Below are 23,994 nucleotides of genomic sequence, written 5' to 3'. Positions count from 1 at the left end.
CGACTTCCTCAGTGCTTTTTCTTCTATATCAAATATCCAACTTGTACAGCCTTTTGGCTCATCTCCTGGCCGAAAAAAAATCCTGGACCAACCCACCTACCTGGTTAGTAAAAAAAAAAAAAATAATAATAATAATAATAAATTAGTGTATCATATTCAAATCCAAGATCGGTTGGCTTATATGTTGCTTAACTTATAATTTGTTACTTTTACTTTAAACAAATTTGTGCATGCCTCTTGAAATCTGTTTTGACTCCACCATGTTTTGCATCAGGCTAGGATAACCTTTTAGTTGTCCAGCTATTACACTGTTTGATACTAGGATTAGTACGTTTTTGATACCTAAAATAACCGCATACCTCTCAACTGTCCAGGTTTTTGCAGAATGTCCAGATTTTTGCTTCATATTTTTGTTCTCTTACAAATAAAAATTTTATTTTTCTGGCAAACCACTGAGGACTGAAGTCATTAAATAGCAGCACACATTTTAGTTTCAAACTTCATATCCTTCAGGAAATGCATGCTAACATAAATCCTGTTATTCAAACAACTTTCTAAGTTTATAACAGCAAAATTTAAAATCTGTCCCTATTTTTGGGCCTTTGCCCCCCCCCCATTATTTTAGGCTTTGTCCAGAGTTCTTGCAATAAGAGGTTGAGAGGTAGGAAAATAGGACATTTTTTAACTGATGCATGAAATTCAACCAATGTAAAAGAATTGTTTATACTTTACTATAAAAATGAAAATTAGTATTTGTAGAGTAGGGGTTGTTTCTGTTGTTTTTTAACATGCATTTCAGACAAAGTACCCTAGTCTTCTGCAATATTTAAAAGGAAGTTGTATAATAGCTCTTCTCTTAAAATATCAGGGCATTGTCATTTTTATGGTTTTCAGAGGACACAACTGTCTAAAAGCAGGATGAGCCTGAGAAAAGAGGACAGGTGGTAAATCCATTGATATATCTTTGTTTTCTGCTCATTGCTGCCTTGTATCATGATATCATGCATACCTCTGAACATGTTTCCTGCCATTCCTGTACCGTGCCACAATATACAACCTACTCATGACTGTAACACTGTGTACGTTTGCAGTTCTCCATAGTGGTCTGTAGGGCTCTCTTCTACTCTCAGATAAATGAAAAGGTTCTATTTGGATTAGTGTTACCACTCAGTAAATAAAGGAGTAAGCAAACAAACAAACAAATAACCAAACAGAATAAAATAGCTGTTGAGTGCAGTGTTATTTAATGCTGGTTACCACTTCAGAGCTGGATACAGTCTCTGTTCTATCTAGTGATACACACAGTCCTGGGTATCGACTAGAGTGTCTATGGTATTATGCTGGGATGAAATGGCTAGGCTTGAAATGACCTCCAGGTTGATAACCTAGTAAACTCCTATGATCCTACATGAAGCAATGCAGTGCTGCTGTAAGAAAATGGACTGAGTCTGTAAATGGTTGTTGTTTGATAAGTGTTATACCTTAGTAAACAACTATAAATAAATAAACAAATATTGTGGCTAATAAAAAAACAAAAGTTTTATGTCTTAGCCCTGGTGTGTATGCTAAATGAGGAACAGTTAATTCCTTCTTATCACCAAGTACCAGTGACAGGGAGGATTAGAAGTCAGAGTAATGTGTAGAAAAGTAAGTCATTTATTTATTACTGATGTCGGAAGAGATGCTATGTGCAGATAATGATATTGCTGAAAAAAGCACAATAAACAATACCTGGTTGAGCCATTCCACATTTTTTCTCTAAATGTCTTGAATATGAAAAAGAATGGTTTGACTTCTGTATCCAAGAGTGACTTAAGCTTCTATCACAAAGACAGATGTAATCTAATATCTTCTATTGAACCAACATTTTTACAACTACTCAAGCTTACAGGCAAGCATAATCCTTACACTGGGAGTTATTAAGTTACTGATCACTGAAACAGTGCTTAAATATCCACTTGTGCCTAGAAAGGAGTCATACTTCTCAACAGCTCAGCATTTGGCGGAGTGTTCAAATTTTGAGCCCTACTTCTGAGTCTGCTACACTGATCCACTTTCACTTCGACAGCTCCAGTTTCTTCTCTCTTATTGGCTTAATTGAGAGCCACTGAGAGAGAGAGAGAGAGAGAGAGAGAGAGAGAGAGAGAAAGAGACAGAGTGAGAGAGAAACTTCCAGGAGCTGTCACAATCAAAACAGACCAGCAATTAAATGCTAGTTTAGCATGGTCTTTTTAAACAAGAAAGGCTGCTCAGTGCATTGAACAAATTTAATTTCAGCTTCAGTAGTACAAAAAAATCACCTTTTGCTCATAATGTTTCATCTGTACAATGGATTTTATTACATCATGAAAAGAACATTGCTAAGAGTGGAATAAGGATCTGGTAAATAACTGTATGCAGTACATTTAGAGAGAGAGAGTATGTGTGTGTGTGAGTGCACGTGCGTGCATGCGCACATTCATGTCTGCATGTGTAGGTGTACTTGCACTTGGACAGATGGCATAGCTCTACATCTTAACTGTCCCTGATTTTCCACAACATACTTGATTTTGGCTCATATTTTTGTCTGTTCTGGTAAAATCAGAGATGATTACAGGTAGCAAGTATTAAAGTTTCATACTTCTAAGTGTTCAGAAAATGCACATTAATTCATTACTTGTTTTTCTATTAACTTTTAACATGAATTATCAGAGTACTGTTAGAAAGTTGTTCCTTTTTGAAAGCCTTGTCATCCTTTTATTTTTGGCTTTGTCCAGAATGCCTGTGTAAATAAGTCAATATATATTTTGGTCTGCTCCTCATAAATGTGGAGTTTTGTGGCAAATGGTGGTTTGCAGTCTTTAAATAATGACTTTTAGACATCATATTCTTTAGAAAATGTTTGCTAATACAAAACTTGTATTCTAGCAAGTTAAGTATGTTGAACAATATTTAAAATCTGTTCCAGAGATTAGGCCTTTGCAAGGTGGGGTTGAGGGGTTGCAATGGTTGTACTGTGTTAATGCTAATCTTGTATTCTAGCAACTTCCTAAATATGTAAGAGCAATATTTAAAATTTGAGCTTGAGTTTGGGTCTTTGTGATTTTTGAGAAAAAGGCTGAGGGGGTTGCTGTGGTTGCACAATGTGCTTCTGACAGCAGTAAGCAAGTGCATTTCTATGCCATTATTTATGCATTATCCTCCTTTGATCTCAAGCAGACATTTACAATGTACTCAGTCATACAACTGATTGCACTTGTTGGCCATGTGTGTGTGTGTGTGTGTGTGTGTGTGTGTGTGTGTGTGTGTGTGTGCGTGTGCGTGTGTGTGTTTGTGTGTGTGTGTGTGTGTGTGTGTATGTGTGTGTGTATATTTGCGAGCACATGCACGTAGAGAACATGTCTCTCAGTTGTCTGTAATCCTCATAAAATCTGTGGTTTCCAAGCAAATTGCTGTTGATTGCATTTACCACATAATGACAGATGTGAGTTTCAGACTTCATATCTTTCAGAAAATGCCTGCTAATGCAAAATCTGTTTTACTAGAAATGTTCTAAGTGTAAAAGAACAATATTTAATATCTGTCCCTACTTTTGGGTCTTTGTTTCTGATTCTTGAGCTAAGCGGTTGAGAAGGCATGGAAGGTTCAATGGGTTGTACTGTATGATTCTGACAGCAGTGAGCTGGATTATATTTCTGGGCCAGTACTTATGTATTTACTCATTCATTTGATTGCAAGCAGACACCTAAGGTGCACGCAGTCATAAAAGTGGTTTAATTAGTTATGTGTGTGTGTGCGTGTATGTGTGTGTGTGTGTGTGTGTGTGTGTGTGTGTGTGTGAGTATTGAATTAGTGAAAACAGTAATTAGTAACTTCAGCATTAAGAAATGAACTTCTTGGAATAAATCCTCAGGGATGTGGGGCTCAGGGAGGTGCAGGGACACCTAAATAATGTAGTGCATGGAGCACCAAGATTATTGTCAGATAATGAGAAAAAAACTAAACAAGTTAAGCACTTCCCTGGTCTGAAACATGATCATAACAGCACTTAGAAGTGCTTAACAAAAGTTTCATAAGCACCCCTAAGCACTGTTAAGATTTCTTCATGCATTAGGGGCATTACTTGCCAGCAAAGAACAGTGACAAAAGGTAAGCTGTTAGAACTTCACATTTTTTAACAAAAAGCATGGCAGGACAAAGTGCCTTTTAAAGCTCTTCATTCTTCAGAGACATTTCATTAATTCCTGTTGTCTCTTTAATGGTGCAAAAGTGTTTTATTGGCTTTTATAATACACTTTGTGCTCATACTTTTTTTGTTGTAACTGGTAGTACATGGCTCAGATGAAACTCAGTGCACTACAAAGAATTATGATAATGTTTCTGATCATAGCCATCAATGTTCCTGACAGGGATGCGAAAATTCTCTTCCCAAGGTGAGTTTCTTTAGCATTCATGTCTAAAATGCATAATACGCTGGTTATGATTGAGTCTGTGTTGCAAATAAAATGTTAAAACAGAAACTTAAACTCTGTAACATTATTTAAAATATACATAGGAAAGACACTGAACCGGTATTACCATAACACTCATCTTTTCACAAAACTACTTCAAAACTACTGAAGCTAATAAAACACAGAAAACCATTCAGAAAAACATTCACAAGATAGTCTCTTCATAATGTCATAAACTAGCTACTTAAACTATTTGAACCACAAACTAGCTATTAATGTAGTTATTGCATTCCACTGAAATGAATGAGAAGCACTAATCTAAATTAAGAGAAGCAGGAATAAAACTGATAAGTGGAATCTATGGGTGTCTGGGTTATACAATACATGGAGTACATGCATTGTAAGATTAGTAAATTCATTCCATAACTCAAGGCCTTATGATATATCACAATCTTCCTTTAAAGGAAAACTTCACCTTCTCCTAGAGTTTAGCTCAACTCTTAGGTTGCTTTTCTCCCAAAAATATGATTCCAGTACTGTGTAGGTACCTGCAACCTCCTTGTACTTTATAAAACTTTCATTTCCTTACCTTGGAATCAAACAAAAGGAAAGACCACTCACCTTTTTAAGATTAACTTCTCACATAGTTTGCAGAGGAATTGGTCTGCACTTGCATGACATACCAGAGACACAGAGAAATTTGTATCCAGTTAATGTTGACAATCTTATACAGGTAATTAGTCCTGCTGATGCCAGGAGTTCAGGTGGCTGCTGTATTGAAGACAGTGAGGTGTGAAATTGCTCTCCATTGTCTTTATTGCAGAGAGGAAGAGAACTTATGCTGATTCTTAGGGTGGAGTACAATGGTATGATGACCTCTCTGGACCTAGATGCCATGCCTTTACTTATAAGCTGAGCAATATAGAAGGATTTTCTTACTAACTAGGAGATATACTGATTGAAGGCAAGGTTACTATCTACATGAGTTCCAAAATCACTGACAACTAGAACAATGAGGGTGTTTTACTGATGACATAGTTTATACTGCATTTCTTCATATCATGTTTTAAGCCATGGCTTTGAAACCAAGCATTTGTCTGTATTAAATCTTCCTGAAGGGTGTTCTCATTTTGGGAAGATTCAATGACTGCTCCCAGTTTGCAATCAACAGTGAACTTGGTTATCTAGAGGCATTTTTCTTTGGCTTTGACATCAGAGAAGTAGATGCCAAAGAGAAGTCGGCCTAGCAGAGAGCCCTGGGAGACTCCACTGGTTACTGGTTCTTTGTGGAGGTGGCCTTACTGATTCTAACCTCCTGGGTCTTAGTGAGCCAGCTAGCTATCCAGCATGTTATAAAGGGGTTTATACCTAGTTCTGTAAGTTTGTTGACAATGCCAAATGGGTACTCTATCAAATACCAAGGATCTAGGCAGGCAGTATGCACCATCCCCCCCCAATCCATTGCCTTAGTGACCTTTTCAAAGACGTCCACCAGATTCAGCATGCATGACATTCCTTTGACAAAGCCAAACTGGGATGGATCAACTGTCTGCAGGTCTCCTATGCTTTTGTTGATAATTTCAATGATAATTCTTTCCATGACTTTGCAAATAAGACTAGTCAGACTAATGGGTCTGTAGGTTCAGGCTAGGATCTATTGAAGGTACTCCTTTACGAAGGGGAATGATTGTTGCAGTCCTCCATTCATGTGGCGCAAAGACTCTTTTAAGACTATAGTGAAATAATGACTCCAGGGGTCCTGATAAGTCATATTTTAGACTATTCAGGAGGCATCTTGGGTGTTATCAGGGCCCATTGAGATCATGTTCTTGGCTTTAGTGAGTGCAACCAGTACATGCTCTCTAGTTATAGTTGGAGAGGTTATGTTTCAGGGTATTATTGGGTGGATAGTTTGGGGTGAGCGGGGTAAAGTTGGAAATGATTTTGTCCCCTGACAAGTTCACTATATCATCAGGCTTGGTGAATGTGGCACTTGGTGAATTAACCAACAGTTCAGCATATTGTTATGTGTTGCCCTTGAGGTTTCTGACTTATCTGTAGAAGGCTTTGTGGTTATCTTTCACCTGGGAGGATATTTTAACCTCAAAGTTGTCTTTTCTTGACCTAATTGGATCTCTTAGTTGCCTAGTTATGTTGATGAATGTTTTTATCTTTATGGGAATTACTCTTCTTGATTTTTGCCATATTTTTTTCCATTTGTTGTATATCCTGTTTAATTTGGGATGCCACCAAGGCATTTTATGTCTGGGGTTAGTCCTGGGCTTATTTCTGGTAAGTACAGCAGCTTCAGTCCAGTCATTGACATGGCTGTACAGAGTTTCTGAAACTAATTCACTGTAGGCTGGTGTGTTTTCAGAGTTTGGAAGGGCATTGAATGTTGACACACTGTCATTTAATAACAGGTAATTTGCTTTGGAATAGTCCCTAACTGTTACTGGTTTTAATGGGATTATGGAGTTGATTTTGATTTTGAAGGAAACATCTTTATGGTCAGACATTACCAGGGAGGATGGGACACTGGGGAGGGTGGGCATGAAGTCCAGTATGTTGGAGCTTCTACTGGGTGTATTCACTATTTGGTGAAGAGTGTTTGTATTTATGAAATGCAGGAATCTCTGTGCCTGTAGATTTGAGGCCATGTAGTTTTCCCAATCTATAGAGGGTAAGTTAAAGTCTTCTATGAGTAGTGTGTTAGGTTGAATGGTAAGTGTCTCCAGTAGGTCCAAGTATGCATTGTGAGCTTTTTGGGATATTGAAGGTGACTTATAGACAGCTAGGATATAATATGGGATTTTGTCTATGGTGACCTGTACATGGAGGAACTCCAGCACATCATCCTGTCTGACCAACCTGGAAGTATGCTTGTTATTAATCTAAATTGAGACACCTTCTCCTTTAGGCCTTGCCTGTGCAGCTACTAATCTCAAAGTGTGGAAGGTACTGAAACCTTGCACTGCCAGGGTACCCTGACAATTTAAACTGTGTCTTGTTAAGTGCACAGATGTCTATATTCTTGACTGTGAGGAAGGCGTGGAAGGAGTGTAGTTTTTTTTTTTTTTTTTTTAGGATCCTGACATTGAGCAGTAACAGCTTGAGGTTCTGTTAAGTTGATATTGCTATGTTGTTAGGTTTGTCAATTTGGCATTGCCTAAAAAAGGCACTATGGGAGTGAACAAAGCCATAGCCAGTCTTTGAAAGCCTAGAAGGGAAAGGTACAGACCATCCTTGACAAAGCAACATGGTTTGTTGGCCATGTCCTCCCAAAGTGACAAATACTGGATCCCCTTAGAATGACACCAGAAGGACAGTCAGTTGTTGAAATTAATCATTTTTTTACTCATATTGTGACATCATCCTCGGGCCGGTAATATGCTGCTCATTGCTAGGCTCATACCAGCCTAGCCTTAGACACATAGTCTGAAAGCTCCATAATGGCTGTCTTCGTATAGTACAGGGAGGTACATCTTAGGTCATTTACACCTACATGGACTATGATGGAATCATACTTGTACCTGTGGCATAATGACTTGAGTGTCTGTGTGACTTGATGGAGCCACGCTCCAGGCAAATAACTAAAAGTTATCTTCTTGTTCAGGCTGATTAGAGGGGCATTAATATATCTTACAATGAAGTCCCCCATAGTGAAAGTCCTGGAAAGTGTGTTTGTTTGCCTTAGGGGCATAGCTTTGACAATGGATGGTCTAGGTGATCTTTGTTGTTTAGGAAGATTGCTTTTAAGTGCCTCAGTATATGTTAATCTATGTGTGTGTTGTGTGCTATGTAAGGTGGGTGCTGCTTGTGTGGTTTCAACAACTTGATGTGGACTTGTATGCAAGAGTATAGCCTCCAGTGCCATTGGGTACATACAGTTCTTGCATACTGTGTCTGATTCTTTAAGGATTAAGTGGCTATCAGTAGACATGAGATAAATGCCATATTGTCTCAAGATGTCCATATCCTCCAAACTCACTAGAGAGAAGTTAGGAAATTGTATATCCATACTGTCCAGTCCTTTTATTTGTGAGATATAAGGGGGTGGAATACTGGGGTAGAAGGCTATTAAGCGTGCTTTATTGGGGCAGATTATGTCAACAGTACTAAATTCTACTAACTTTAAAGTTTACACAATACTGAATTCTACTACATCTGTAGGTATTTCCACTCAATGTCCAACTAGCTGCTCTAAGCTTGTTGTGGCACAAGGTGTTTACACCATATTGCTGCTTTACAGGTTATAGTTTTATGGGCCATTCTACAGAGAAAATTTGCTTTCTAGCCGTTTGCTACCGTACAGTGCACTGAAAACCAATGCAAAGATGCAGATTTTATAGCAGCACAGAAAAAAAGCAGAAAACTAAATAATGAGCTCTCTGACCAGTAAAATGACTATACTATGAGTCTTTTGGTATATTTCCCAATAATCCCAAACACCTCCTGCACAAGATGAACAAATCCAGTCCTCCAGATGTAAAAACACAGTAGAAGAGGCCCACAGGTACAATGCTAACACAAACCACTTAAACAACTAGCTGGAAATCCTGAAGGTAGTTTCAAGGCAGTAACAGTGACAGGAAGGGCATTCTTTTTTTTTTACAAAAAAGTAAGTGAAATGCATACAAAAAAGCAGGAAACAAAAGTGATCACTCAAAATAACTAAAGTGCAACTTAGCAATCAAAGATACTTAACTTTGCCTGGATGGTACTGAATATAAATAAAACACTTCTGGAATGTAGGCTAGGACTACAAGCTTTGCTGAGCTCCAGGAAAATGTGCAGAAGACAGTACGTAGTAAAGGAGGTTTACTCAAGAATAATACTGGTTTGCTCATTGGGCAATTAGTATCATGGACATATGGAAAACAATGGGTGAAAAGAGTAGCTTATACAACAATTAATAGCAATGAAAGAGGGGAGGGAGGAACTTTGGAAATCGGGTAATCATAAGTGGTGGAGGGCAGAGACACAAGTCTTATAAAACAACAGCAGCAGAAGGGTGGGACGGTTGGGAAATATTCAAGGAACAAGCAGGCTAGTTACAGAGGCTAGCTATAAAATACATGCAATCATTAGAGAGCTTAGATACCAGTAATCACTGAGGGAATAGAACCCCTAGCCCTCTTTCCTTCTACCACCAAACGCAGTTGTGTCACAAGTTGAGCCACTGAGCCATGTAAATGGTAAAAGAACTTTCTGTACCATAAATCTCACAACTGCAGGCAGGAGTGCCTGACTCTCCTAGTCACACTTACTGTCAATAATAAACTGAGTTCCTTAAAGTGATTTGAACATTAAGGAACTATGAATACTTTCTGTTGCAATTCATTTTCAAATTCTGAATTTTGTACCCATCATATACTTGTCATAGTGTGGGATGGTGCCCATGTCCCTTATGGATAGAGGCAGTCTGTAAAAATTGTCAAAACCACACTTGCTGACCTTTGTTATCTTTCATCTAGGGATAGAAAAATGGGTGAAATTTGGGTAAAACTGGCTAGGCTTGTAAGGGCTCTTGAGCTATTAGCCTAGTAATCTCCTATAAACCTAAGAACCATAGTTTCCCCACTAAAGCAATCTAAGGCCATGTGTTTTTTTTAACTCAGTTTGGTTCAATTGTACATCTTGTACATTAGACCTTTACTAAGGTATAACACTACTTTTTGTATTTATACTAAAAGCAGTTGGATATGTTTGAATCAATATGATGTTCATTTACTAAAAGAATACCATCTGTTAAGGAACTGAACTATTCTGGTAAGTGTAGAAAGCTAAAGTTGTATGGACTTCATTATAGATATTTATGTATGAAGACTATTCTTGCTTTTAAAGCATCTAATGAGAACATTTTGTAGTCAACATTAAATTTACTGTTGTTGATAATACTTTATCTTGGAAATGTATTCTTCATGTAGATGAAACTGCATTGGAGTCACTATTTCAAAAATGTGTAATAGATTACTGCAATGTATAAGACTATCCTCTAATCTGAAATAATTTAAAAAAGGTTTAGATAAATATTTTAAGCATAATATTTAGATCCCTACTTTACAGAGTCAATGTTTTTTAAACTACCTTTTAGGTCACACAACTGGACTATATTGATGACCTTTACGTTGTACTTACCAGATGGTCTACGTGTTTGAGGAGGTGGTGGCACTGATTTCTGCATGGATTTGTTTTGCTGACGCTGCTTATGAGTCACAGGAGGAAGTACCATTTTCTTCCCAGGCTTGACATTTCTGTTCACTGAAGGATGGGGTGCTGGAAGAACATAAATAATGTAATTTACTGAGCATACAGTGAATTCCAGCTGCCCCCACCAAGGGGAAACTTAATCATACTACCACCATTAGTGTCAACCTTCCACCTTCAAAATGTAAAACAATACCTCTCATTATGTGGAAAAAAAAGGGAAAATGTGCAACACCTTTTCTCATAACATGGAATAAACAGGCAAAATATGGCAACTTGCCAGCATATTTAATTAGGAAGCTCACAGTGTGGATAAAATGCTTTTCTTTATACTTAACAAACAGCCCTGTTGATGTAAAAATGACTTGGTATTATTTACCACAAGTATTTGTTAAAAAATTATGACAGACCCTTTTGTTGTGGAACAAGGACCTTTTAAGACACAAAAAAAAAAAATGTTGTTCATAGTGAGGTGCAGTTAAAAGGTATGACTATTACTGTAAACCTTCAACAGAACCCAGTTCATTCTCCATCGGGTATTTAGTATATAAGTTTGTGACTGTGATCTGTTAATCACCCTTGTAGACCAAGGTTTGATTCAGCCTCCTTTTGCCTGTTGAGCAAGTGACATAACCATACAGTGTTCTGGGGAAATTAGGGAACTGGGCACCTCAATGGAGACCTGGCTATTTATGAACCCTTCTTGCTCTCCTTCTTAGCTGTGAGTTTGATGTTTACAACTGTGTTGTCTGCAACTTCATGCTGTTAGATCTTTACATTTTTTTCTGTCCATTATCAGAAATGACATCTTTCACTTTACATTTCAGAATCAGAAAAGGACAAGCCTTCATTAACTCAAGTTAAGCTGATGTTAAGCTAGAGACAAATCCAGAGCTCCATAAGGCAGCTTACACCTTATTTGATTTGAGTAAGCAACGAGAGCAACAGAGAACAATTAAACCCATCTAAGGTTTGTTCTTTTGTTTTCATTTTTTATTGAGGGCACTGTGCCTTCTGTTTCTGCCTTTATCTTTCTGTTTCTATAACTAAAGTTCCACAGTGCATAAAATGTTATTCATCTCCCTATTCTGCTTACATTTACTGCATCCACCAGTTTGTTGCTTCTTCACGCCTCCTTTAGTTTGTCTTCTCCAGTCAAATTAAGGCATCATAACACTTATCCATTGGAATGGGGGAGAGAGAGAGAGAGAGAGAGAAGATGGAAGAGCAAAGAATATAACAAACTAGTAGGGATAGAGTAGACACTCAAGTAACTCAAAAACGTGTATAAGATACAGAAATAAAAAAGGTGGTGTGTGAGTGTGTGTGTGTGTGTGTGTGTGTGTGTATAACAGTGTGTGTGTGTGTGTGTGTGTGTGTGTGTGTGTGTGTGTGCGTGTATGTGTGTGTATGTATAAGAGCGCTCGCTTGTGTGTGTGTGTGTGTGTGTGTGTGTGTGTGTGTGTGTGTGTGTGTGTGTGCATGGGCATGTGTGTGCGAGTGTGTGTGTGTGTGTGTGTGTGTGTGTGTGTGTGTGTGATTTAAGAAAAGGAGACTTTTATGAACCATTTTTGGACAGGCTGTACTCCTTTCCTTGTACTATCCTACCTTGTCTGTGTTCTCACTGACAGTTTCAAAGTAGCACATCTTCCCTGACAGTTGTTAAACAATTTAACTTATAAAGACATTGATCAGGAATGGCCTACAGTGACACTGCATGCCCCCTTACTATTTGCCATTATTCTTGAAGTTGAGCTCTATGTAACATATACTTACTAATCATTTTCATTTCCTGACCCATTTTAGCATCTTGCTACATTCTTCCTTCCCTCCTCCCAAGTGGTCCAAGTACAGATAATAATTATATATAATGTAAACTCAACAGAATGAAAGGTCCTACTTAAGTAGAAAACACAAACAAACACTGACACACACACACACACACACACACACACACACACACACACACACACACACACACACACACACACACCTTTATGCCAAGTGAAACAGAGCAATTACACTTATCCAGCAAGGTTTCCCCATGCTAAAGTCAAGTAGTGTGAGGTATGTGTCTCACAGTAAATACATGTGTCTCAAAGCCTGCCCTTCAACAGATTTTACACTGTCTCAGTTTTTTGTGCACCCAGATTCTATACTACACTTCAGATATGTATGACATTAAATCTTGTTATAAAACAAACTTCATTTAGCCTCAGTTTTTTTTTTTTTTTTTTTGAACTTTGCAGCTCACTTGGTCTTCCCCACTGTAAATCCATACGCTATTACATCCTTTGTTCCGATGTTTTTCCCTGTGTTGTCCAGTGGTGTCTCCTACTTTGAAGGGGTCCAGGTTATTTGATTGAAATACTGAATGACTCAACCACACATAAGCTATCCCAGTACATAGATCAAACAAAACACTGAAAACCTACAAAATCCCTTTCCAATCCCTAAAACCTACCACAAACACTAGACATAATTTATCTGAACATAGGTAGTGTTAGGAGAAGGATTTTTCTAAGGTAATATATAGGGTTGGGTTTAGGGTAGGGTTAGAGTTAGCCTGCATTAATAAGGTAGAGTTGGGGATGAAGCCAATGTTAAGCATAATGTATAAAAAAGATGAACCCGTTAACAGATATGAACTTTGGAATAAAGCTACACAGCCAGTAGCATTTAAATTACAAGGTATTAGAGCAGCATTATTTTTCTATGGGTGGAACTATTTTGTGGTGTCTTGTTTTTTTAGCAGAGAAGTTTATGACCTTTTTGATAAATGTAAAGAGGGCTTCCTTTGAACAATTAAGTAGTCACTCTTTTCCCTAAAAACTTTCAAAGTAAGAAACATGACTGTTCAATTTAGAACTACTAAAGTTTAAGAAGAAGAAAAGCATACTTTACAGGAAATTGCCATTCAGTTTAAGATGCTAAACAGATTTTGGATGAACAAAGGTTATAGACTGAAGTATATGGCTATTTTTATAATGTATTAATGGAGAAATTGCTCATATGCCTAGTGTATTGACAATTAATGGTCAATAAGGTATATTAACATACTGGGAACTGCCAAAATCATTTTATTATTGTGGGTCTTTTGAACATTTAATTAGTAAATGCTTGGAAAAAGTGCTCAATGTGAGGAGAGGGGTCATAGGTCATACAATGAAACAATACAAGATATTATATATAATATGTAATAAGAGGCCCGTTAACAGATGGAGAGTAATAAGGAAAATGTGCACAAAACAAACAATATGCACGCACAGCAAGAATTTCAAAACACTAATGTGGAAAAATATGAACAAGATAATGATGTTACAGTTACAAAGTTATGAAGAAAACAAAGAAAGTAAGGCAGTGAATGTGGTAAAATAGTACTTGTCACAGCTATACAGAATGTACAAGCGCAGTTGCAAAACCATGCTCCTGTTCTTGAACATGGGAAAGGGGAGTTAGGAATCATAATGCAAAAGAAGGGGGGGGTGATGACAAGGTTGGTGATAGAGTAAAAAAGAAGGAAATGTAAGTTTAAAGCAAGCTTAGTGGGACAACACAAAGACAGAAATAAGTAAAGGGATAGAATTAATATTATTTTATTAAATATTAATAGTATAAAGGGAGGTCTTCAAGAATGTTGCTGCACCATTGAAGTGGGAAGATAGAGGCAAATATTATATATTTATAAGAGAGTAGATATTTGAATGAGAGACAAAAAAATCAGATTCAAGGGCTATTGAAGAAGGAGACAAAATGGACATATGGACATGATGTGTGTACAGTGGTAGTTATTCATGTTAGAAACTTCAAAAATATAATGGAGAAAGTTGGCAGAATATCAGTGGTGAATGAGATGATAGGGAAACAGTGACAAAAAGATTTGTCTGATAAAGTATAACCCTAGGATTCAATAAACTTACTGTAGGCTTTGCACAGAGCCTACACAGAGTTTATATGTTTGCGGAATAGTGCACAATGAGTGGTAGCTCACAATGCATATTAATGAGGTGCAATGCCTAAGCTAGGTTTCTTGGCTCGCAACACCGTTGTCAGCTGCAAAACCCTGCAAGTGAATGTGGATATCAGTTCCATGTAAAGTAGAGTACCTACAGTCATCGGATTTACACGGAATGCCACAATGATCGCCAGGGCTTCACAAATAGCTGTCATTCTGCAACACATCTGCACAAAGACCAATGTAATGAGGAGACAAATAACCAGAAATTGGGACATATTTGACATAGATGTCACATACGAATGTATTAGAATGTTACACTCACAACTTCTTAAAACAAGAAATATAGACAAAGCCATAACAGTGGGAGGACAATGGCCCAGAAATAGGTAAAGATTTTTAATATTGCACTTCCAAACTTAGGAGGTAGATAAAATATATAGGTTGTAAATCAGCATGAACTTTCTGAAGAGCATGAAGTTTGAAACTCAAATGTCAGTCGTCAGTTTATGACTTCACTCTGTGATGCCATGCCAGTGATTTGCCAGGAAAACAAAAGTTATGAGGAAAAGATCACAAATCTGAGACAAAAACTGGACATTGTGCACAGATCCGGAAAGCTGAGAGGTATGTACCCAAATGTATGTAATATCGAGTCACATCAGTCCAGAGATCATCTTAGTGATATGGCAGAAAGCCACATATTTGATAAGAAAAACATCTGGACATCCTGGTAATATATCGACAGTTGAGAGGTATGAATATGAAGTATATGGTCCAAACACAGTACAGGACAGTCTACCTACAGTGCAGAGAATTGTGATATCCCATTCCTGGCAGTCTAGCCTTGATACTGTGTTAATGATCTGTAACAAGACATGGACTGCCATATCAAATGATCTCTCAGGGGAAGTGTGTGTATTGAATAAGGACAGACAGATGACTGGCAGGAATGAACACGGAACGAGGACAAGTGAAACTCACTCATGTACAGCAGAAGTGGCACGTCAGTGGAAGATGGTAGTAGCAGCAACACCAACCAGATATTTATATGGTACAGTATGGACTAAAGTAAAAATGTGTTGTTTGTGACTGTCACACAAGGTGACATAAGAATGGGGAGGATGTCTGTGTGAGATAAGAATCTTTATATGAATAATGCAGAGGACATCTATCAGGGATCCGACATGCAACTGGGTGGTTAGTGTGCATATTGTGAAGCTGTGCAAACTGATATGCCTGAATATGAGTTTACTCTCAGCAGTGATCTCCAGCAAGGTGGTACAGGTAAAGGATCATGGAAAACATTATAAGAACCAGCCACAATCATGGACAATATCAGAATAATACCACTACTAATCCCATATTTCTATCATAACATATGTGATGTGGAGTGATAAGAGATGAGCCTACACACACACACACACACACACACACACACACACACACACACACACACACACACACACACACACACACACACACACACACACACACACACACACACCTTTATGCCAAGTGAAACAGAGCAATTACTCTTATCCAGCAAGGTTTCCCCATGCTAAAGTCAGGTAGTGTGAGGTATGTGTCTCACAGTAAATACATGTGTCTCAAAGCCTGCCCTTCAACAGATTTTACACTGTCTCAGTTTTTTGTGCACCCAGATTCTATACTACACTTCAGATATGTATGACATTAAATCTTGTTATAAAACAAACTTCATTTAGCCTCAGTTTTTTTTTTTTAACTTTGCAGCTCACTTGGTCTTCCCCACTGTAAATCCATACGCTATTACATCCTTTGTTCCGATGTTTTTTCCTGTGTTGTCCAGTGGTGTCTCCTTCTTTGAAGGGGCCCAGGTTATTTGATTGAAATACTGAATGACTCAACCACACATAAGCTATCCCAGTACATAGATCAAACAAAACACTGAAAACCTACAAAATCCCTTTCCAATCTCTAAAACCTACCATAAACACTAGACATAATTTATCTGAACATAGGTAGTGTTAGGAGAAGGATTTTTCTAAGGTAATATATAGGGTTGGGTTTAGGGGTAGGGTTAGAGTTAGCCTGCATTAATAAGGTAGAGTTGGGGATGAAGCCAATGTTAAGCATAATGTATAAAAAAGATGAACCCGTTAACAGATATGAACTTTGGAATAATGCTACACAGCTAGTAGCATTTAAATTACAAGGTATTACAGCAGCATTATTTTTCTATGGGTGGAACTATTTTGTGGTGTCTTATTTTTTTAGCAGAGAAGTTTATGACCTTTTTGATAAATGTAAAGAGGGCTTCCTTTGAACAATTAAGTAGTCACTCTTTTCCCTAAAAACTTTCAAAGTAAGAAACATGACTGTTCAATTTAGAACTACTAAAGTTTAAGAAGAAGAAAAGCATACTTTACAGGAAATTGCCATTCAGTTTAAGATGTTAAACAGATTTTGGATGAACAAACGTTATAGACTGAAGTATATGGGTATTTTTATAATGTATTAATGGAGAAATTGCTCATATGCCTAGTGTATTGACAATTAATGGTCAATAAGGTATATTAACATACTGGGAACTGCCAAAATCATTTTATTATTGCGGGTCTTTTGAACATTTAATTAGTAAATGCTTGGAAAAAGTGCTCTATGTGAGGAGAGGGGTCATAGGTCATACAATGAAACAATACAAGATATTATATATAATATGTAATAAGAGGCCCGTTAACAGATGGAGAGTAATAAGGAAAATGTGCACAAAACAAACAATATGCACGCACAGCAAGAATTTCAAAACACTAATGTGGAAAAATATGAACAAGATAATGATGTTACAGTTACAAAGTTATGAAGAAAACAAAGAAAGTAAGGCAGTGAATGTGGTAAAATAGTACTTGTCACAGCTATACAGAATGTACAAGTGCAGTTGCAAAACCATACTCCTGTTCTTGAACATGGGAAAGGGGAGTTAGGAATCATAATGCAAAAGAAGGGGGGGGTGATGACAAGGTTGGTGATAGAGTAAAAAAGAAGGAAATGTAAGTTTAAAGCAAGCTTAGTGGGACAACACAAAGACAGAAATAAGTAAAGGGATAGAATTAATATTATTTTATTAAATATTAATAGTATAAAGGGAGGTCTTCAAGAATGTTGCTGCGCCATTGAAGTGGGAAGATAGATGCAAATATTATATATTTATAAGAGGGTAGATATTTGAATGAGAGACAAAAAAATCAGATTCAAGGGCTATTGAAGAAGGAGACAAAATGGACATATGGACATGATGTGTGTACAGTGGTAGTTATTCATGTTAGAAACTTCAAAAATATAATGGAGAAAGTTGGCAGAATATCAGTGGTGAATGAGATGATAGGGAAACAGTGACAAAAAGATTTGTCTGATAAAGTATAACCCTAGGATTCAATAAACTTACTGTAGGCTTCGCACAGAGCCTACACAGAGTTTATATGTTTGCGGAATAGTGCACAATGAGTGGTAGCTCACAATGCATATTAATGAGGTGCAATGCCTAAGCTAGGTTTCTTGGCTCGCAACACCGTTGTCAGCTGCAAAACCCTGCAAGTGAATGTGGATATCAGTTCCATGTAAAGTAGAGTACCTACAGTCATTGGATTTACACGGAATGCCACAATGATCGCCAGGGCTTCACAAATAGCTGTCATTCTGCAACAAATCTGCACAAAAACCAATGTAATGAGGAGACAAATAACCAGAAATTGGGACATATTTGACACAGATGTCACATATAAATGTATTAGAATGTTACACTCACAACTTCTTAAAACAAGAAATATAGACAAAGCCATAACAGTGGGAGGACAATGGCCCAGAAATAGGTAAAGATTTTTAATATTGCACTTCCAAACTTAGGATGTAGATAAAATATATAGGTTGTAAATCAGCATGAACTTTCTGAAGAGCATGAAGTTTGAAACTCAAATGTCAGTCGTCAGTTTATGACTTCACTCTGTGATGCCATGCCAGTGATTTGCCAGGAAAAAAAAAGTTATGGGGAAAAGATCACAAATCTGAGACAAAAACTGGACATTGTGCACAGATCCGGAAGAACCAGCCGCAATCATGGACAATATCAGAATAATACCACTACTAATCCCATATTTCTATCATAACATATGTCATGTGGAGTGATAAGAGATGAGCCTACACACACACACACACACACACACACACACACACACACACACACACACACACACACACACGAACAACTATTATGATACATCCACACTCTATGAGGGTAGTCATGTACACTTTCCTGGCACTGTAATATTTATAGGAGGTGCTAGGAGAGACACTGCTATACTTGCATGCGACACTATGTACAACACAGGCTAGTTGCCTTGTATGCATGGCATATCTATATACAGTGTATATATATATATATATATATATATATATATATATATATATATATATATACATATATATATATATATATATATACACACACACACACACACACACACACATATATATATATATATATATATATATATATATATATATGTATATATATATATATATATATATATATGTGTATATATATATATATATATATATATATATATATATATATATATATATATATATATATATATGTATATATATATATATATATATATATATATATATATATATATATATATATATAGAGCACAATCCAAGTTCCGTGGTAGTGGTGCTGTGGTAGCATTGTTACCTCACAGCAAGATGTTGTCCCATCCAATTCTCAGCTAGAGCGTCTTCTGTCTGGAGGCATACCTGAATGGGCATGCCTTTGTTGAAGATTGTGCATCAGGGCTGGTAACTCAGCACGTAAAACTCCACTACCAAACATTAGCAGACCAGAGTTCCGCTGTGGCGACCCCTAGCTGGGATAAGCCGAAAGACACAACAACAACAAAATATAGCACAATCCACACTGTCATAGAAGAGATGCATGCCATTAATATTGTCAGACACCTATGTATGTAGTGTGTGCATAAGAAGATCAGGTAGCACACATGTATCTGGTGTAATAACTTGATTGGTGTTCTGCACCATCAGACAGTCATGTATATTCCACAAAAAGAATACGTAGGTATGGCCAATAAGGTGTGTGACAGTACACTGTGACAAAGGTGGTACACTTCAGTTACACATCACGGGAAGATGTGTAGGGAGAAACATGAAGAAAGGTGCATTGTACACAGTTATTGGTGTGATGAAGACTGGGAACCATGAAGTTATTATGGTCTCTGATGTACATGTCTTCAGATACCCAGTACTTGTGTTACATTTAAGGTAGTAGTCAGAACTGTGACCACATGCTCCAGAGAGCACCCCTGCAATACCAGGCTACAACTCTTATCACACTTTTCAGCCACCATACCAGGATCGAAACACTAAAGGTAGAGGAGTATCCATATTCATCATGGATATTCACACCACCAGGTTAGTTGCCCAACACAATGCGTCTGAAATTCTCCAGGTGCAACTAACACTAGGTAAGACTGCAATCCAAATTGTAGATTGCTACAGATCCCCCATCATGCCCCAAGATTCTCACTACACCTTTCTAAACATACTGGAAAATATTAATATACAACCAAACACCCTAATACTGGGTGATTTCAACTACCCTGCCATTAACTGGGAAAACTACTCATGTACCAACACCTTTGCCCAACAGTTCTTGGAATTCATAAATTCCAATGCCCTGGATCAGCTAATCCATAGTCCCACCAGGGGCTCTAATATCCTAGACCTGGTCATTACCAACATGGGAAATCGATGCTCCACACCTATGGTCACCCCCTCGTTGGTCAGATCAGACCATAAGCTAATCACCCTTAACATCCACATCCCACCCCACCCCCCAGTAAGGAAACCTCCATAAAAAAACTTCTCCAAAGCCAACTTCATGCTACTCAAGTCAGAAGTTACAAACTTCATGACACCCATTTAGACAGGAAATGAAAGTTTGACTGCTGAGTCCTACACTAAGGCACTGTACAAGCACATCCACTCATGCATGAATCGTGCCATCCCAAATAGAACCAAGATGCTCTCCTCCAAAAAAAGGTAGCCAATCTGGTGGTCCTCTGCCATAAACAAACTTTACAACAAAAGGAAGAAACTGTTGCAGAAAAAGGAAAATCCCAGGATGCAAAAAACTCCCTTACCAGCCTCAGTAAGAAGCTGAGATCCCTCATAAAATCCTCCAAAGCTAGTTACGAAAATGAAATTGCCAAAGATTCCAAAGACAACTACAAGGCATTCTATAACTATGTCAAGAATCTAAATGGCAATGCTCAGATTTGCTCTGAGCTACAACAGAATGGCATTAAATATACTGATCCCAAGGATATTGCCAATATCCTGGCAGATTGATTCAGTGTCAGTTCACCCCCCCTCTCACCCCCTACATGGCCCATCTCAATACTGAAAGATTGCCAAATTCCGGTAATAACAGCCACACAGGTAAAAAACCCACTCTCCAAAGCTAAGAATACAGCATCTATGGGACCAGATGACATCCCGGGCTGTGTACTACATAAAATACAAAATGAACTGGCACCTCACCTAAGTGTCATGTTTAATCATACCCTCACCTCAGGCTTCATGCCCACTGAGTGGCACACAGCTACAGTTATCCCACTTCACAAGGGGTGATCCACCTTGGATCCCGGGAACTACTGCCCCATCAGTCTGACGAGCCTGATCTGCAAGGCCATGGAACTTATTATCATGGAACTTATAAACAAAGACACTGGCAACTTTAAAACACTGGACCCCACCCAGTTTGGGTTTGTGAAGTGCCGATCTTGTTTCCTGAACGTGATTGACTTCTTCGAATCAGTCTCCAGAGCCGTGGACGAGGGTAAGGCAGTCCACACAGCCTATCTGAACCTCGCCAAGGCCTTTGACACCACCCCCCACTCTGGAATCATAGATAAACTTACTAAGCTGGGCATTAATCCCTACATCACTCAATGGGTTGCCAACTGGCTTACTGACAGAACCCACACTGTAAAAGTAGCTGACTCCAAATCCAGCTCCAGACAAGTGACAAGTGGAGTACCTCAGGGTACAGTCCTGGGACCTCTCTTGTTTGGCATCTACTTCTCTGAAGTACAGGCCAACACTAAGGGACTCTGGCTAACAAAGTTCACAGATGACTGCAAACTGGGAGCCATTATTGAATTCTCAAATGATGTGGATACTCTACAAAAGGGCCTTACAGAAACAGATGCTTGGTGCCAGAGCCATGGGCTCAAGCTCAATGTCAAGAAATGTATAATTATCCCTTTTGGGAAAAAACATGTACCCGTGAATTACCACATAGGTGGCAGTACAATAAACATCGAAAGTGTGATAAGAAACTTATGGGCACAGGTGGACAGTGGTCTCACCTTCAATAACCACATCACCACAACAGTCAGGAAATCCTTCTATGTGGCACACCTCATCACTAAGGACTTTTCATCCAGAAAAAATGAGGTCATTGTCCCACTGTACTCATCCCTCATTAGACCCATTATAGAATACAACGCCCCATTTGGTATGTACCTCTCAAGACATCTGCAACAACTGGACAGGCCACAGAAATACCTCACTAAAAGAATCACAGGCCTAAAGCAGATGCCCTATGCTGACTGCCTTAAAAAAACTCTAGCTATACTCTGTCACATAGCATCTACTCCGAAGTGATCTCTGCTTAACATACAAGGCCGTGTCAAACCCAGAGCTGTTGGACATGCTACACTTAAAGAAATCTCAATTCCTCAGAGCCACATGCTCCAGGGATCTAAACCTTGTCATCACAATAAACAAAACATGCTGGAGGGATAGGTTCCTGACCCAGTGACTCCCCATATTCTGGAATAGACTGCCCATACATGTCAAGCAGAGCACCTCTTTGGCCCTCTTCAAAAGGAACCTTGATGATTGGATGGGAGAAAGGAAATTCACCCCAGGGATCACATCAGTCGCCCTGCTAGACAGTGGTCCAGGGAAGTAAATAGTGTGGGAAGAAAAAGCCAGGGAATTGTTATGGCTAGGCTTGTATAGGCCCTAGGGCCGATAGCCTAGTACCAACCTATGAACCTATGTATCACTTACCATCTACCCCAGCACATGGGTCACATACCTATTGGTATGATTATAGGATGTAATGTCCACATTATACTCGGGTGGTGTGTCTGTTTCCAGATTCAACAAATCTCTCCATGTGTCTTGTCAATGCAGGTGTTGTCATGGTTGTGGCAGCAGTTTTTGGTATGTGTTGATATTGTCTGTATTATACTAATATCACAGTTGGAGTCAATGATTAATGATTTCCCACAATCTGTAGTCCTTCAGGCAGCTGTTTGGACACAGCATAAGTATGTCATTTATGATGTCCCTCACATAACTAATGGGCAGAAAAGGGCCTAGCAGGCACCCCTGATATACCGACCTCATCACTGGACCTGAGCTATATGTCACATTACACATTTCAACATAGTGAGATGCCATGTATGTCATACACTTTTCTACTCATTTGGTGATATTGCTGTTTATGGTCACATATGACAGTGTAGACTGAATACCTCAGTGTGGATTTGTGTCAAATGTCTTGACCTATTCAAGTTCAACAAGGTGATACTGTTGTCATCAGGCATGCCCTTGATGATTTATTTGAGGACATCTATCTGATGTAATGGACCTGATGTAGCATTAACAACTCACATAGGTCTTCCGCACACACCTGGAATATTACTAGTGTACATTTAGAAAAGGTCCATGAAGATTTGTTGGACTACCTCACAGTTAAAGAGAGTCAGGATGTCTGTATACATTCATGCATCAGCTGCTGTTCCCCCAACTCAGGAGGATGCATGTTGATGTACACCCTTGTATGGGAACATAGGTCATGCGGAGGGTGTGCTGGACTGTGTATTCCATAGATGATCTGTGATGTTGTCACAGCCCACTGATGCCATGTGATACACCTAGATGAAGATTAGACAGTGTATACACACACAAGTATCATTCAGAAACCCCTCAACCTGGGGATTAAACCTTACATCAGTTGATGACTATCCAACTGGTCACTGACAGAACACATCATGTGAAAACTGGTGAATCAACCTGTACCAGTAGAGCTTTCACCACTGGCAAAGCCCAGGGATCTGTGCTTGGCCCTTCACTGTTTGAACTATATTTCTCTGCATTCCAGGCTAAAATATATGGCCTTTGGATTACCAAGTTTGCTGATTACTTCATATTATGTGCAATCATTGAGTCCACCAATCATGATAAAATAGTGCAGGAGAAGCTACCACAGACACATGAATAGTGACAAAGGCACACAATGTACATATAAATGCAGAAATGTGT

The 23,994-nt window shown here is 38.4% G+C and overlaps 1 protein-coding gene across 1 annotated transcript in view; it reads right to left on the bottom strand.

The window, feature by feature from the left end:
• SH2D6 (SH2 domain containing 6) overlaps positions 1-23,994 on the bottom strand; it is a 1,258,756-nt gene that overhangs the window by 731,062 nt on the left and 503,700 nt on the right. The window contains exon 8 of the mRNA XM_044084299.1: positions 10,572-10,709. Within this exon, the coding sequence (XP_043940234.1) occupies positions 10,572-10,709 (138 nt within the window). The remainder of the gene's footprint in view (positions 1-10,571; positions 10,710-23,994) is intronic.

The sequence above is a fragment of the Protopterus annectens genome, chromosome 9.part0 (assembly GCF_019279795.1).
Source record: "Protopterus annectens isolate FY-2018-M chromosome 9.part0, PAN1.0, whole genome shotgun sequence".
NCBI lineage: Eukaryota > Metazoa > Chordata > Ceratodontiformes > Protopteridae > Protopterus > Protopterus annectens.
The sequence above is the reverse complement of the archived record's forward strand: the minus strand, read 5'-3'. Positions and strand labels throughout refer to the sequence as shown.